Source organism: Cricetulus griseus, chromosome X (assembly GCF_003668045.3).
Source record: "Cricetulus griseus strain 17A/GY chromosome X, alternate assembly CriGri-PICRH-1.0, whole genome shotgun sequence".
In the NCBI taxonomy this organism is placed as follows: domain Eukaryota; kingdom Metazoa; phylum Chordata; class Mammalia; order Rodentia; family Cricetidae; genus Cricetulus; species Cricetulus griseus.
In genome coordinates, this window is record NC_048604.1 from 1,968,382 (window position 1) to 1,985,689 (window position 17,308).

The following is a 17,308-nucleotide window of genomic DNA, read 5'->3' on the forward strand; positions in this document are numbered from 1 at the left end:
CCATTCTTTGCTTATTATAAGCCCTGATTCCAGCTTTTTTTTTGTAATTCACAGGACCTCCTCATACAGGTGGGAGCCCAGATCTAAATGTGGCTGACCAAGGGGATCAAGGTCAAGAGCTTAAGGCAGCCCATTCCTCCCATCAGAGACAACAGGCCCTTGAGATCACTATTGGCTTGTATAGTCTCCTACTCCTAGCTCTAGAGCTGGCCACCTCTACCTTGATGACTGTCTCCACCAATGTTTGCAGCTCCTCCTGTGGATCAGGAGAACAAAAACCCTGCAATTGGTGACCATAAGCTGGGTGGTAACTAAAGGATCCTGTGTATCCTGAGAGACCAGGGAGCATTGAGTCCCCAGAAGCATTCCGGGAAACACAGAGAATACTGGAGACTACCATATGCTGGCACAATACAGAAGGCTAGGACCTGGGGAAACAACTGAGAACCTCATCTGGAGTCTATGGATGTCACTGGGGAGTTCCAGCAAAGTGGACAAGTACTTTTGCTCTTTAGAAAACCCACTCTGGAACTTGGAAGAGTCTATTCAGTTGGTAGAGTGATGCCAGGTATGTATTAAGCCCTAGGATTGATCTCCATCCCTTCATAAACCAGTTGTGGTGGAATGTGCCTGTAATCTCAATACTCAGGAGAACCAGAAATTCAGAGTCATCCCCAGACACATAGCAAGTTTGAGGCCAGCCTGGGATGCATGAGACCTTATCTTTAAAAAGATATTCCCAGCACTTGGGAGGCAGAGGCAGGCGGATCTCTCTGAGTTCGAGACCAGCCTGGTCTACAAGAGCTAGTTCCAGGACAGCCTCCAAAGCCACAGAGAAACCCTGTCTCGAAAAAACCAAAAAAAAAAAAAAAAAAAAGGCCAGGGTTGGTGGCGCATGCCTTTAATCCCAGCACTCGGGAGGCAGAGGCAGGTGGATCTCTGTGAGTTCAAGACCAGCCTGGTCTACAAGAGCTAGTTCCAGGACAGCCTCCAAAGCCACAGAGAAACCCTGTCTCAACCCCCCCCCAAAAAAAGAAAAGAAAAATGGATTGGAGAGTTGGCTCAGTGGTTAAGAATACTGGCTACTATTGTCCAAGTTCAATTCCCAGCACCCATATTATAGCTCACATGTTGTAACTGTAGCTCTCATAGGACTTGACACCCTCTTCTGGCCTTCCTGGACACCAGGCACACAAGGGAGGTACAGACATGTATGCAGGCAAAACATCCATCCATATATATATATATATATATATATATATATATATATATATATAAACACTAAAACAATAAGACAAGAGTGCAAGAGGTAGAGAGCCCACTCAAATTGCTTCTAGATGAGAATAAAGGGGAATGAAAAAAAAGAAAAAAAAGAGAACAAAGGGGGCAAAAGTGGAGCTAGGAGGTCAACCAGGAACTTCTGAAGGAACTGGAGGGGGCTTGGCAGAGACAGTGCTTATCCTAAGGTAGAAGACTCTTTGTCCAGTGTACTATCATAAGAAAGAACTGGTATGGATGGGGCTGGCATAGATGGACAGGACAGCCTCTCTGCAGGGCCTGAGAGGTCAGGAAAGGAGGGACAGGGCAAGGTATGGAAGGCTTTATACTTTTTTCCCCAAGGATGGCAGATTATAGCAGTCGGAGCAAGGGCAAAGGTGAATAAAAGAAAGACTTGTAGAGAAACCCTGTGCAGAGCCTGGGTGTGTCCGCAGAGTAAACTTTGGTACTGGGAAAAGTGGCATCCTATATCTAGAAGGTAGGGATGCAGGTGGTTTCCCCATAACCCTCACTCATGCCTCTCACCTCAGCCCCAGGGTAGTGGATTGGGACTGTTTCTTTTATTTTAAAGATGTGTTTCTATTTTATTTTCAGATGTTATTTTCCAGCAAGCAAATAAATACAGTGAGAAAGAGGGTAGGGATCATTATAAATTAGAAATAAGGCAAGCGGGTGTTGGTAGACAGTCTTGCTGACCCCTCCTCAGTCACTGCTTGGCCAGGGTCATACAGCAGTTTGGTGGTGGATCCTGCTCACTGTTCTACAATCTGGCATGTCTCAGGTGACCACTGTGGCTCGCATTCACAAGTCAGTCACTTTGTTCTCCACGAGGGCAGCGATCTGCTGCAGGCGGCAAGCCAGCTGCATCTTCTGGGCCACAGGGTCCTCCTCCAGGGCACTGATAATCTGTCAGGGCAGTAGAGTGTACCTGCCTGAAATCCCACTCCTCTTCCCTTCAGCCCAGGGCCATCCAGTTCTTTTTCCATCTCTACAAGGTCCCGGGGTGATAGAGTAGGGGCTCTTCTGGACACCTGACCAGGTTGGGCCCTTCCAGCACAAGATGGCTCCCTTCCTCCATTCCCTTTATCTAGATTGGGCCATCCCCAAACCTATCCTTCCATCAGGGAGGTTCTGTGGGTCATTGTTTTAGCTACAACTATTCCAAGAGTGCTATGGCCTCACCTGGTCATAATACCTGTGGATGTGGTTGTAAAGTTCTTGAAGAGCCTCCAGACAGTGGGGAGCAGAGGTGTAGTTCTATGGATAGTATGGGGGGGCAGTAAGTCTCTTATCCCAGACCTCAAGACCCAAAGCTCTCCACTGTTACTCTGCCAGTTACTCTCCCCCTAAATGTGGAGGACTGGGTACCCTGGGCCACACCTCACCCCAGACAGTTCAGCCAGAGTCGAGTTCATCTCCTGATAGCTCACTGGAGAGCTCTGGTGAATGTCAGCATAGTACCTGGAGAAGTCAGCAGGGTTAAAAGCCTGTATCCCTGATCCCCAGCCCCAAAGGTTCTGATACCTACTTCTCCACCATCTGCTTGTAGCAAGGGATCTCCCGGGCGTAGAGCAGTTTGTTCACTGGGGAATCCTGCTCCAGGTAGAGGAGGTTAGAGGTGTAAACAGGGAGGTAGGAGAACCACCTACACCACCATCTCATACCTCCATGATGCCATCCCTCTCAGCATCCAGGCTCTGCACTGGGTTTCCCCACAAACTTTTCTTCTATTTGCCTCTGGTGCCTTGCTCATGCCCTTACCCGGCCCACTTTATGCTCCGAGATCACACAGGAGTCAATGAAGGTTTGTGCAATAACAGCCAAGATGGCATCCTCATTGTCTGACACCCGCACATCAAAAGTGAGCTGCGGGTTCTTCAAGGCATTCACCCAGAATCGCAGCAGTAGGCTGGAGGTACAGGTCAGGTGTGGAGATGAGGCCTGGCCTTCCATTGTGGCCTCCTCCCCTTGTACTTCCTCTCCCCACTCCTCCACATAAGATGTCTGTCCCGGAGTTGGGGACCTAGGCAGCAGGGAACTCAGGGTTCGTTTTCCACCGGAAGCTATCCTCATGGCCCAAATGACCTGAACTTGGACCCTCCTATTATTAGTCTAGGTTTGGGAGTGAGGGCAGAAACTCAGGGTAATGTTGTAAAGTCTTACTTCCTGTCTTGGACTTGCTACCCTGTCATGATGAAGACATATCCCTCTGAAATTCAGTGGGAAGGAAAGGGGTCAACAGGAAAGGTACCTGTTTGTCTTCCAAATGTGCAGGGTCTCTGGATCCTCTATGCCATGTTTCTCTGCCAGCTCATCCAGGAAGTCAAATAGGTACTTAACAGCAATAGGCACGGGCCGATTCACACTAAGAATGGCCTGGAAGGTGTCATCCACAAACTTCTGCAAGGTTCCCTGCATGAAGACCATGTGAAGGCAGGGTGTGAAGGAGGCTAACTCCTGTTTCATCAGAACCACACCTCCTCCTCAACTCACAATTCCTTGACAACCCTGCTACGTTGCCTGGCTCCCCAGGCAGCACCAACCTTCATTGAAAGTAAACGTGTAAGATAGATTTCAGGAATAGCCTTGGCTCGTGCCCGCTCTCGTTCTCGTTCCCGGAGGTTACTGCGCTGAACTTTGGCCCCTTCTGGCTCCTCAGTGGCCTTCACCAGGTGCCAGAGCCGAACTCCACCCTCCTCACCATCTTCCAGCATGGGGGTGTCTAAGACCACAGAAGCTTGGCCTCAGCCCCATACTCCTGCCCTCAACATGCAACCTAAGATATGCAGCCTGTACTTCTCTTGGGGAGGAGTGAGAAGGTGGGGCACAAGGAAGAGGTGGCTTGGGAACTTGCTCATCCTGACATCCTGACATCAACAATTTCCACACCTTGGTTCAGCCTAGAGATTTGGCTATCCCACTGGCAAGGAGGGGTGAGAAACCCAGATGAGGTAGATACCATGGCCAGGACTTCTGCTGGCCTAGCCTGGGGTTCTAGTGAATCTAACCCTGTGCCACTGCAGCACTGTTGGTGCTCCTGGTAGACGGGCATGTCTGAACCAAGGGACTCACTCTCTCCAAAGGGGCAGCCAGTCTGGCCCAGTCTCTGGGAGACAGTGCCACCATTGTGCAGCTGAGGAATGAGCACCACTGTTGCTCCATCCGGGACCTGCAGATGAGGAATGAGAGCAAAGGGGCACCCTTCACATGTTAATTCTGGGGTCAGCCCCTGCACATCCATCCACCTTGTCCTACTGCTGCCCACTAGCACCTTGTAGTGTTGCAGGGTGTTGAGTCTCTTCCAGTGGTTTTGAGTCACGGAGGTCAAGTCCTCATCTGACAGGGTTAGATGACCAGCTAGGCCCGAGCGCCACTCTAGAGGGACTCAGAGAAGCCCATAAGCCCACAGCCTGCTTTCTGAGTTCCTCATTAGAAACTGCAGGTGTGGGAGGGTCAGTGGGCTGAGGAGGGTATAAGGCTGGCTTTCTCACCAAGGTCTAGGGAGTGTACTGAAGGCCTCTGGGAGAAGGGAGTTCCCTTGTAGACTTGATCTAACACCTTCTCCTTGACTTGGGTGATGGTGTCTGTGTCAAGCACCCGGACTGGCATTCGCTGCACCTCACTGTTCCCTGCTGTCCCATAAGTCCCAGGTCCCACTAGTGTCATCAAGGTCAAGGGCCGGAACTCCACATCCTCTCGAAGCAGGTGGCTATCATTCAGAGTTCGTTTTGCTTTGCCTGTCACAGCATCCACAGGGCCCTTGTCCACCTGGTACTTGATGGCCCGGAAGAGCATGTACAGTGGCTCACCAGCTACTTCCTACAACCATTAAGATGTGCCAGCCATTGGCCACAGGGCTAGTGGACCCAGCAAAGCCCAGCAGAGGGCATAGTGGGACTGGGAGGGGCAGTTAGCAACCTACAGCAAGGATGAGCAAAGGCCACCCAGCTAACACAGGCCCCTGGGCTGGGCCTCAAGCCCTTTTTGTCCCTGCTTAACAGTCAGCTGGAGAAGGAGCACAATGCCTTCCCTTACCCAGCATGCTTGTTCTGGGCCTCTCATGGATCCACTGAGCAGAGAAAAGGATCTCATGACTTTCATTTGATGGCCCACCCTAAGTCTCAGCCAAGGGTCCTGGGGGATTTGGGTAGCAGTTATGGAGACCACAAGCAGGCAGAATTTCCTAAGTGCTAGGGAGGCATGTTAGAAAGTGCCCTCACCTTTAAGAAGGCATAGAGACAAATGGATAGCCAGTTGGTGAGCAGTTTCTCTACCATGGTCTCTGTCCTGTGTGAAGGAGACCCCAGAGCCCTGGTGAGGATAATCCTAAAATCCTCTCTGACCCTATTCCCGGAGTTCCTGGCTCCGGATCTCAGGGCTAGATCCCACTCAGCATTTATTGGTCAGATGTGAGCCCCTGCCCCTGTCCCTGCCCCCACTCAGGTCAAGGCCAACCTGCGTAACATGAGTTTGGGGTTCTTGTGTACATAATGGGCTGCTAGGTCACCAAGCAGAGTTCTCATGATGTCAGTCAAGTACTCAAGCTTGCTGTGCAGAGCCAGGGATAGCAGTGAAGCCACATGGCAACGGTCCCTCTGAGAGAAGCTTGGCTGCTCTTCCAGAGTGTGGATGAGCTAGACAGGGAGTCAGCATTTACTCCACAAAGCCCCATACCCTCCCTATTTCTGTGGCCATGTTTCTACATGGCTCTGGCCAGTCCAAAACCCCACCTCCCTACCAGCTGAGATTTCCCTGCTCTGCCTGTCCCCACCATCCATGTGGCTCTTACTGTGAGAAGGAAGAGCTTGCTGTTGAGCAAATTGGAGAGTTGTGTGAGGCCCTGGCACACAGTGGCACGGCGACCCTCTTCCCCAGGACCTTCAAGCCCTGGCTTCAGTGGGCAGCCACCATAGCCAGGGAAGAAGGCACGCTCAGCATATGTCCGATAATCCAGAAAGGGTATCCCACTGGCCTCTAGGTCACTGGTGAGGTCTGTCATCTCAGTCATCAGGTCTGCAGGCCAGAACCCACCAAGATGTGGGTTCAGGCCTGGTGAATGCCCTGTCCTCCCCCCTGTACCCCCACATACCTGTGAACTCTTTGCGACACTGGTCTCCTACACCAGTCTCCAGGTTCTCCAGCTGCACCAGCACCTTCTGATAGTCTCTCAGAGCCTGCTTGCTCTTGTGCCTGGAGCCAGAGGCCAGGCATCAACCACAGGGCCAGACTAGGATGGCCTTTGGCCTGGGTCCTGCCATGGGAAATTTGCCCATATGTGCTGAAGAGGGAGCATCCTCACCTGTACATGAGGGTAAGGAGGAGCACCGCGGCAATCAGCACAGTAGCACCCAGGCCCAGGCCCACTTGGGCCTCCACTGGAAAGGTGGACGTCATGCTCTCTGTTTCGTACTGGACAGGGCCCAAAGCCAGGCGCACATTGCCCATCTGCACCTAGGGGAGCAGGGCTCCTGAGCATGGGACTGCAGCACGCCTCCCGTCCACCAGGGGCTCACACTCACCACGAACTGCAGCAAAGTGCCTGAACCATTGGTTGGCTGAGGGGCTTGTAGGGGTGGCTCGCAGTACAAGTGAGTAAGTGTCAGCGTCTTCACCAGGCACTCTCCATCCCCAATGTGCACCTGTACCTCCTCCTTGCTGATTGCTAGGTTGAGGCCCTCACCCTGGGATACATAGTAGGAGCCTGAGCTTGTGGAACCCCCATCTCCACCGCCATCCTCCTCAGGATGGTGAGTGCCCAAGCAGTGGCACACTGGTGGCACACCTACCTCCACATCCAGGACGTGCCCTGGCTTGAGGCGGTAGGGGTGAGCGAGTCCTTCATGATTGAGTGGAACCAGGCGAGGGTTAGGCTGATACAGAAATCCCTGGCCCCCACTAGCACTGGCAAAGTCTACTTGCATGTTGTCTAGGGCAAAGAAAACCCGTTTTGGGAGGGCCCCATCCGGCACCGCTGGACTGTGGCACAGGAGAAGGCTAGATGAGTTGACAGAGCACAGGGTGGAGCACTGGAGGGGGCAGGGATGCAGATCAGTGAGTGGTCTTGGTGACCCTCCCTGACCCCTCACTAAGCATTCCCTGGGGATGAACCTATTCTCTGCTAGTGGTGGTAGGGGACTCACCTGTAACAAGCCACTCTCAAGCAGGATACACGCCTGGGGATCTTCAGCAGGGGCACTGCAGCTCCTCCTTGGGTTCACAACCTGGCCCTGGACCCCCAAAGCCTTTACCTGGTCCTCATCCTCCAGCCACACAGACAGCAAGGGCTGCCACACGACATCTAGGCCTATACCCCTGACTCGAATCAGTCGTCCACCCCTGTGCCAGCATGGAAGTCAGAGAGTTGAGATGATTTTGGGTAACTCAACCCTATCTTTCCAGTGGTTCACTGTGGGTTGGCCAAATACTCACCCCCGGAAGCTGACACTAGGCTCTGCTGCCACCAGCTGGGGATTGGCAGTATAACGAAATGGGGTGGTGAGCAGTTTGCGTTCAACATGGCCAAAGACTACAAGGACCACTGCTTCTCCTGGCTCTGCTTGGGACATGGTGTGGCATATGATGGCTTCAGGACACACAGGCTCCTGGCTGCAAGGGAAAGGATATTATCACTTTGGGCTCAACCCTAGACCTGGACCAGTCCTTCAGGAAGAGACACACTTGCTTCCCTCAGCAGAGGCAGAGGTTATTAGGAATAGGCATAGTACCACTTCTTTTAGAATTTCAAGGAAGCCTTGAATCCACTGCCCCATTGACAGTGTTCAGACCTGGAATAGGTGAGTTGAGTTGGATACTTACATGAGGCAAGGTTGGTCACCCACAAAGGCACTGACGTTGCCTCCTGTTTGGAGGTGCTGCCCATGGATGGTGAGCTGGGTGCCCCCTGACATGGGGCCCCACTGAGGACTCAGGCTCAGCAGGACAGGGTCCTAGGGAACAGAGTAGGCTGGAGTAGACACAGGGCCTATCCTCAAGTCCCTCCAGCTTTGAGGGGAAGGATTACTGGTTTCTTGAGTCAGGGGTTTCAGTCAACTGCACTCTGCTTCTTGAAGTACATGCCTTTCTTCTTCCACCTTTTCTGCCTAGGCTAGTTCCCCTCCTCTCTGCCCCTGCCCTTGATACCACCTTCTCCCTCTTGGGGCAGTTTACACCTGGGACCTCCCAAGTTCTAGGCTCTAGAATCCAGTACTGCAGCAAAACTTGCTCTAAACCTGAACTTTCCACTCCACAGTGGTCCAATCATGTGCCCAGGGCTCAGGCTAGCATCTGGAGATACCCTACTTTCTCCACATCATCTACCAGAGCTACAGCAAGTTTTGCATGCTCTTCACCCTGGCTGTCTGCTGCTGCTGCTTCTATATTGCTTGCCTGCCTCCTGGACAGCTGCCAGTGACAGTATGCTTGTTATCACAATACTGTCCCCAGCCTACTCTCCAGTGAGATCAATTAGCTTCCTTATTGGGGATAGCAGCAGTCTTTTCTGCTGCTCTTGGATCCAGTTCGACATCTTTACATTGTCCTCCTTCCCACCATACTCTGCATTAGGAGCACCTTAGGGGAGTTACAGACCTGGTAGATGAAGTGCTGGATTGAAATGCTGGGAGGACGACTCTTAATGGCCACTTGGACAGGCCCAGCAGTGCCATTGGGAGCAGGAGATGTCAAACACACAATCCTGGTGAATCAAGGTCCAGTAGCTGCTCAAGCCCTGGGGGAGCCTGTTAGGGGCTGCCTGGAGCCTGCTCCTCCTGTGCCATATGTTTCCCTTTTGTGTTCTGACTCAGGACCTCACATTTCTTGGCTGCAAGCTTCCCCTCTCTCTGAGTAACCAGTTTGTGAAGGCCTACTCTGGACAGCATCCCTACCCTCCCCAGCCTGCTGAGGTGCCTCACCGGGCAGAGATGCTGTAGAGAGAAGGGTCAGGGCTGCAGGGCCGGCCAGCCACAGTCACAGCATTTTGCACATCATTAAAGGCCTGGCCCAGGTTGGAACCCAGGATGGTGATGGCCAAGCCACCTTCTGGGGGACCAGTCAGGGGTTCAATCTGTAGCAGAGAAGGATGGCAGATAGGGTCCCCCAAACCCACAGCCCATTCTGCAGTGGTGGTGCCCAGTCAACCAACTACTAAAAAATGTCTGAACCAAACTACTAGGGGCTGGGAGTCTAAGGCAAGCAGCTTGACATGGGGGAAGTATTGGACAGTGGAGGCAGGGACCTTGGGGGTGGGGAAGCCAGGAACTACAGAGGGAGAGTCTCACCATATCAATGGTGGGTGTAGGGCATAGCTGTTCCACAGCATCTGGTGGGCACAATGGTCCATAGCGGCAAGAAGGCTGTCCATCGCCACACCACAGACAGCTCAGGCTTCCATTGGCTGCCTGGCAATGACTGCAGTCAGGGTGACCCACAGCACAGTCATACAGAGTCACTGAAGAAGGTGAGGCAACATGTTGAGCCACTGCCCATGAGTCACATATCCTGCCCCCCACCTGCCTTGTCATCTCAGGGCTCACCATGAAGATCATGGGCATTGTCCAGCCGCTGAATCTCACCTCTGGTTACATAAATGGGCACTGGGAGCTCCCTCTGGGACATAGAGGGGTGGAACTGTGGGCAGAGAGTAGGGTCAGGCTTGACCTCCACTTGGGACATCTCTTCCTCGTACTTCCTACAGAACACCTCCTTAGAATGGGTGTGGTTATCCTTTGCATCTCTAAGCAGAGGGACAGAGGCTGCAGGCACCCTGATCTTGATATATGCCCAGGGAGCACAGGATGACCTTTTATAAGTAATGGTAAGAGGAAGAGGGATTGGTCAGAGCACTCTCTCTCTCTCTCTCTCTCTCTCTCTCTCTCTCTGTGTGTGTGTGTGTGTGTGTGTGTGTGTGTGTGTTTCAGTGGAGTGAGGCTACCTAACACAGCAAGCAGCCTTTCACCTGCTGGGCCTGGCAGTGAATGAGGCCAGAGTCCCTAGATGTTTCTTCTAGGGAGGCAGGTAGCTTCTGCAGTTTTCCAGGCAGCTCTAGCCAGCAGTAGTATAAAGCAGGCAGACCCTGGAAGGTGCAGATGCCATAATGTCAGTCTTGTGGACACTGTCTCCTCTCCCCTCATGCATTCCCCCATCCACCTTAGTACTCACTTGGAAATAGTGAAGGTTCTGAATGTGCAGGGCCAAATGGCTCTCCCAACCCACAGGCACCAATTGGGGACTTGCTAGGCCCTCAACCTGGGGACAAGCCCCTGGGCCACGAACCTGGATATCCACCTAGGGAAAGGATAGCCTTAGCCCTTTAAAATTGCATGGGACCACTTCTGGGTGGGTCTGGTCCTGTCCTACTGGGGTTACCTTCTGGGTTGATCAGGTGCAGTCATACCCACCTCCTGGGCACTGTAGACAGTCTTCTCACCCTCTGGGCAGTGCTCTCCATATACACAATGGCTACTCTGAGGGCACCAGTGGCACCTCCACAGGCTGCCCACACAAGTGCGACACCTGGAGGGGCAGGGATGTTCTCAGGCTGGGTACCATATGAGATTTCCACCCTTACCCATCAGGAGCCAGATCCAGGAACTCACGGGGAAGCCACTTCCAAGGCCTGGACAGCGCTGCAGTCATAGAAGGAGAAGGTGGTGGCAGCCATTACCACATCCTCAAACATCAGGGCCAAGGGCAAGGTGACATGATCTGCAAGGGGACAGTAGTGGCAGAGAAGGTCTTGTAGCTCCTGGCCGACTCGAGTTCCACATTAGGATCCATACCCAAAGGTCTACTCACCTGAGCCTGGAGGGTTAGGTGGTACCTGATCTCCAGGAGGGGTGACACAGACCACATGGGGCCCTTCCACCTGGGCCAAACTGTCATAGTCCCCAAAAGCACAATGGAAGTATTCATCCATGGCCAGGGTGGGCAGCCAGGGAACAGACAGACTGATCTATGACACATGAAAGGGAAACAGGGAGATGGATCTACAGCAGAGTGCTGTAAGGGCCATGCTGCAGCTGTGGGCAGACGCAGCTAGGGAAGAAATGGGACAGCTAAGACTGTGTTCCCACAGACAATGGCCACACTGGCTGAAATACCAGCAGTGTCAATGCCTCACCTGGCCCTGTTCCTGGCGGGGGTGCTGGGCTGGTAGAAGGCTCTGGATGTGAAGGCAGTAGTTGTCTTCATAACTCCACAGCCACTGGTTTGGCTGGGCTGCCCGTTCACACTCACCCCTCCGAGTACACCTGCCAGGCAGGAGCCCATTGATTCACCATGTGAGTCTCAGACTTCCTGGCATAGGGTTAGGAGGATGGCCTGGCTGGAGCGCAGTAAGGAAGAGGAGTGAAGGGAACATAGGGCTTCATGGCCAGTGTGCAGGCTTTAGCCTTAACTATGAGTAAGAGGAAAACACTTCCTTACTTTCTCCCTCTTTACCTCTTCTCCAACAAGAGCCCATGTCTCCCAGGCTGACCTCAAATTTTACTATATAGCTGTAGATGATCTTGAATTTCTAATCTTCCTGCCTCTACCTCCTAAGTGCTGGGATTACAGGTATGTACCATCATGCCTAGCTTATATGTAGTATGTGTTGAACCCAGAGTTTTGTGCATGCTAGGCAAGCACTCCAATAACTGAGCTACATTCCTAGCCCACATTTCAGGTTTACATAAATGAATCCTAGGCGGACAGCCCCGGATGGAGGAAAACTGGAGTGGATCAAGGAACACAAGCAGCAAGTCACAGGTCCTGCGAGAGGTGTCAGAGGCCTGCCTGTCTTGAAGTAGGATTACTGGAATGAGAGGTGAACAGTGACCTAATGAGATAAGATGGGATTAAGGAGCTCAGCAACACTGAGCCAAGTTGGCCTCTTGGCACACCTACAGTTGCTTCTATGGACAGCTTCCTGGCCCCCACTGTCTGTTGGTTCAAGCCTGGGCCCATGCTCACCTGCCCTGAAGGATGCACCAGCCACATAGTGGGTCCCTAGCCTGGAGGCAGGTGGTGCAATTGGGGAACTGAGGACAGGCTGCCACGAGAATCCGGTCTACCTGGATGAGCAGTGACATAGAGATAAAGGTGAGTTACAAAGTCTCAGGTCACTTAGATACATCTCACTCAGCCCCAGAGACAGGTCTTACCTGCTGGGCAGTGAGGACATAGACATGGTCTCCACTATTGTCTATTAGCAGGTCTGGGCTAATGGCTGAGCCTGGAGGCCCCACTTGCTGGGAATGGTATATCTGGCCTTGGGAGCTGTTTAGGAAGACCTGGACAGGAGCACAAAGATAGTACTGGGCCACTCTGCCAAGCTAAGGCCAGCTCTCTTGATGCCTTAATATTGGTCATTGAAGGCACATTATTTCTTGGCTCCTTTACAGGAATATAAAGACACTCAGGAAGTAGCCTGTTCCCCTGGAGCCAGATGCCCTTCCTGCTAGGCCACCAAGAAAGGGATATGCCACTTTCTCTCATTCAGGACCCTCAAGGTTAAGCCACTCCTCAGGAAGGAACAAGGCTGAGACAGCAGAAGCACTCTGGCTGAGGCTCTTGAATATCAGGCCATACTGCCACATAAGAAGAAAGGCAGTCATAGGCACAAAAAGTTCACTTCGAGGCAGGATTTGTTTTAGAGACAATCCTGAGTCCAGGCTACTTCTGAGCATAAGATCCTTTGGGCCTATCTACATATCACCCCCACTCACCTTCAGCACCACCCCCATTAGTTAGAGATGTCTCCAGAGGTTCCTGGGTAATATCTCATTTGGGGACTAGAGCAAAAGGTGCATCCTACCAGATGTCCAGGGGCAATGACGCCTTCTGACCCACCAGTGGGGCGCAGCTGAGAGGTGGAGCGTCCGGAGTTTTTCCTGAGCCACAGGTGGCAGGGCCACCTGGACAAGCAGCAAAACCAGGCCCAGCCTGAAAGTGTGAAGGGCATTCAAGAACACCCTCATTGGTCAGGATCTCACCTTATGTAGCTGGCCCAGGGTGTCTCCCAGGAAGGCTATCGTGTGCCCATCTGCCTGGAGAGCAGCCACTGCACTGATGGGCTGTCCCAGCCGCAGCAGAGGCTGGGCCTCCAGGGGTTGGCGGCCTGCGATGGGGCTGGGGGTGTGTTCGTCACCACAAGGATATGACTCAGGGGAGTCCTGGATAGGCAAGGTGTAGAGAATCAATATCTAGGAGGGGTGGGCAGGCCCTCCCCTGGGAGCAGAGAATACCCCACAGCCAGTGAGAAAGGAATTGGGAGGAATCAGGAACCAGAGCATGCTGGCCAGGAGGGTCTGGAAAGCTGTTCCCCAAGCCCCACAACATCACAACTTGCCCCATAGAGGACAACAGATAGAATAAAACAGACTGAGAGCAGGTCAGAGCTTGGAGAGAGAGCCATTTGCTATCTATTGATATACCTAGCCAAGAGGTTAACTAGTAGCTATTTCTGGAGAATACCCCTGTTCCATATCACAGAGAGAGGGCTGGCAGGACAGAGCAAGGCACAGAAATTGAAGACAGAACCCCTGGTCAAACTTTGGGAGCCAGGCTCTCATTACTCACAGGAGGCAAGGTGACACAACGAGATGTGACACCATACTCCACAGTGGCTTCTTCCATGCCACTGGGACCCTGACCACCAGTGGTATAGCAAAGTCGCCTGGCCTGTTCCATACTGTTGTCCAAGTCAGCTAAGGGAAAGGCACATAAGGCTGCCCCTGCCTGACTTGTGCCTGCTGCAAATGCACCTAGCAATGTATCTGGAGCAAGGAAGGCAGCTTGGATAAGACCCTGGCCATGGCAGGCAAGGGGCACTTCCACATAGGAGTAAAGGTTGACATCTCCAAGGCAAACACGAGCTACGTAGGAGTGATACTCAGCCTGAGCCTGGGCCCCACGGCGACGAAAGACAAAGTAGGCAGAGTGGGCATCAGCAAAAGCCCCCACATAGCTATTGTTATAGTCTGAGAAGTCTCCCACCACAAGTCGTCCCAAACCTTCACTGGAGAAAGGCTGTGGCCCAGCCAGCTGGCGCACAGTTAGGGGCGGTACCCCTGCTGACAGCTTGCCTGCCAGGCCCCTGGCCACCAACAGGAGGTCTCGGCCTGGCAACGGCACCACTAGGCCCACTGTAGTTACTCCTGGGATATTAGCAGCTACAAACTGCCCATCGCCAGGATCTTCAGCCTGATACAGCACCTGAGCCACATCCCCAAGGCTCCGCTTCTCACACACACCCTGCCTCACTTGCCCACAAGCCACCAACTCCTGAGCCCTGCTGCTCACCAGCAAGAGCTGGTTGGCATTATCAGTGAGTTGGGCTTGTGGGCACTCAGCTAAGTCATGGAAAGGCACACAGTCAGGACTGTCGATGACAGGCCCAGTAACAGCCACAGCTTCCATCTTCAACTCAGGGCTGAGCTGGAAGAGGTGATTCACTGCACCCACGTAGAGTGTGCCCTGGCCTGGTGCCAGTGCCAGGTGGTTGAATCTGGTGTTGGGTACAGAGAAGCGATGGGTTCTGGTCAAGGGCGGCAGCAGCAGAAGGTGGAGGATGAAGAGAGGCCAGGGAGCCATCACAGGAGCCTAGAAGAAGTCAGTATGAGACCTGATGGGAGAATGCTGAAGGTACTCCATTCCCCAACAGTCAGAAGCGGGTGAGGGAGAGAATGAGAACTAAACTGGGAAAGAGACCAGGACCAGAGGAAGGCCAAAAGTTGAGGGGGGTAAGATATAGAGGGGGCTCAGAGGTAGGCAGTCAAGGAGAGAACAGAGAGGACAAAAAAGTGTCCTAGATCTGGAAAAAGACAAGATGGGGATGACAGTACACACAAGGAAAGAATTCTTCTATCTTTTGCCTTATATGCATGTGAACTATAAAGAGGACAGATTCTGAGACTGGGCATGACAGAGGGAATCTGAATGACAGAGGGACAGGAGAGGGATGAGACATGAGAGAAGAAAGACACATCTACAGGGAAACTGAGTATGGTCACCCAGACAAAGAAAGACAACACAGGATACAAGAGGAGCCAGGCCATCATGTGTCAAGGGAGGCTACCCATGGCAAAATGGATAGAGAGAAAATCCATTTCAAACTAGCCTGTAGGGTGCTGGGGAACTCTGGGACACCAGGAGACAGCTCAGGGTGCCAGAGTGATGCAGCCCAGCAGCTAGAATCTATGGAGCCCTAGCTCCAGAAGCGTCCTGAGTATAGGAGCACTGATGAGGAGAGACATGAGAGAAAGGTCAGAGAGAGCTTGATTGAAGCAGGGGACAGGGAGTAGGGAAGCAGGACAGAGGTAGCATCAGTTGTGAGTGAAGGGGATCCTGAGTCTGAGACATTGAGGGCAGGGGCCAGTCCCCAGATGAGTAGAGCTCTAGAAAGATGGACGGAGCCGGGATCTGTACAGCTAGTCATGTGGGTGCATGCCAGCCAGAAGCCACCTACTGCCACTCAGAAAGACCCCAGATTCCCTTATCTTGAGAACACAGACAGGAAACACAATTTCCTCTACTGCCATGTATCTCTGTGACCAGTTGAATGTGTGTAATGGGGGAGATGAGGATGTTGCCCCAAAAGGCAGAGGATCTACACACTCCCTGCAAGGTTGCCTTACGCCTAGCCTGGGCAAATTTATCCCTCTCTGCATCTCTCAGTGACATCTTTGGGGATACAGGGTCCAGACACTTACCACCACTACGGAGTGCAGAAATGGGGTCTCCTCACATCAGCTGCCTCAGGGCAGTGGCGATGAGCACAAAATGGCTGTGGGGGGGCATTGTTCTGAGTGGGAGGGAGACAGTGGAAGCCCAGCCCCATTCATGTTGGCCCTGGGGGAGGAAGGAGACAGAGGAGGGGGCAAGGGCCTGGCGACCAGGCTCCACCACAGCTGGCAGCTTTGTCAATAGTGGCCTGGCCAAGGCAGCCCTGCCTCCACCCCAACAATGTCCCCTCTGTCCAGAGGCCCAGGCCAGGGACCCGCTATCTGGTGCTCTTACCCCCGATCAGGGCTGTTCTAACTAGGGGGCTCCCTGCCACTCCCCAGGGAGACACCCACTGGGATGCACAGACAAAGGGACAGGGTTTTCTTGAGCCAATTCTCCCCATCTGGCCCACAACTCTAGTCCCAGTGCAGAGTGCTCCCTCCCTGAGTTTCCCTGGGTCCCTGTAAAGAGCACAGGATAGCCCTTAAGCCCCCACCACAGGGCCAAAGGCGCTGAGCCTCTGAAATGCCAGCCTTGGCCTCAGTAGCCTTGGTCCTGGCTGAAGTACCAGTCTTAGCTGTCAATGCCTGCCTTTGTTCAGGCAGAGAAGGCGCTGACAAAGACAGCCCATGAAGAAGACCTTCTCTCCCGCCTCCTGGCCTGAAAGAAGATTGTTCCCACCCAGCCCTACCCCCAAGACTGGCAAAATTGTGCCAGTTACAGTGTGGTAGTGGGGAAAGACAGCAGAAGGACCACAGGGGACTTTGCCAGAATTAAGCCCTGGGCTTCAGCTTCACACAAGGGACAGGAAGGACCCTCAGGGTGGGCCTGGATCCTTCCACCATAGGAGAGAAAGGAGTGGCACTAGCAGCTGGCTCCCCTGCTGCTCTCTTAAGGCAACTTTGGGGCCACCTAACCTTAAGGTCCACAGTACAGGGACATGTTTACTTGGCTTAGGGTTTTTTGCTACTTCTATAGTTCACAGTAGCAGCAAGCTCCAGGGTGGAGTGGCAGGTAGCTGTTGCCATCTGGCTGAGCTGGTTGGTTGGCTGTGGGGGTGGGGAACCTAGCAGGCAGCCTCCTTACATTGCACCCCATTCCATGCTGGTGCCAGCTCTCTCATTTTGGGTCAGAAGTCCTGGTTCTCACTCTCCTAGCCAACCCCTCCCCCCAGGGGACAACATGCCTGCAGGTGTCACACAGGTGTCACTGTGGAGCCAGTTTAGTGCCTGAAGCCTTTGCTTAACTCTAGCTAGTCAGCCCAACAGACCCTAGCTTCTCCTTGTCCTTGCAGCTCTGAAGCAGTGTCCCTAGGCCCAGTGGTCCC

The 17,308-nt window shown here is 53.1% G+C and overlaps 1 protein-coding gene across 1 annotated transcript; it reads right to left on the reverse strand.

Moving 5' to 3' along the window:
- Positions 1 to 1,790: 1,790 nt before the first annotated feature.
- Plxnb3 (plexin B3) lies at positions 1,791 to 14,910 on the reverse strand. Its single transcript, XM_035450104.1, is given in 34 exon segments — positions 1,791 to 2,184; positions 2,461 to 2,535; positions 2,664 to 2,739; positions 2,807 to 2,871; positions 3,040 to 3,187; positions 3,530 to 3,690; positions 3,822 to 4,000; positions 4,351 to 4,447; positions 4,550 to 4,653; positions 4,770 to 5,097; positions 5,499 to 5,565; positions 5,734 to 5,912; positions 6,068 to 6,291; positions 6,368 to 6,468; positions 6,578 to 6,729; positions 6,798 to 6,959; positions 7,065 to 7,304; positions 7,419 to 7,614; positions 7,708 to 7,884; positions 8,095 to 8,225; positions 8,866 to 8,971; positions 9,189 to 9,340; positions 9,555 to 9,724; positions 9,810 to 9,903; positions 10,232 to 10,348; positions 10,435 to 10,560; positions 10,674 to 10,788; positions 10,872 to 10,980; positions 11,071 to 11,227; positions 11,396 to 11,525; positions 12,229 to 12,329; positions 12,420 to 12,548; positions 13,251 to 13,430; positions 13,837 to 14,910. Coding segments are annotated over 34 exon segments (5,727 nt in total). The 3' UTR covers positions 1,791 to 2,079.
- Between the last annotated feature and the right edge of the window lie 2,398 nt (positions 14,911 to 17,308).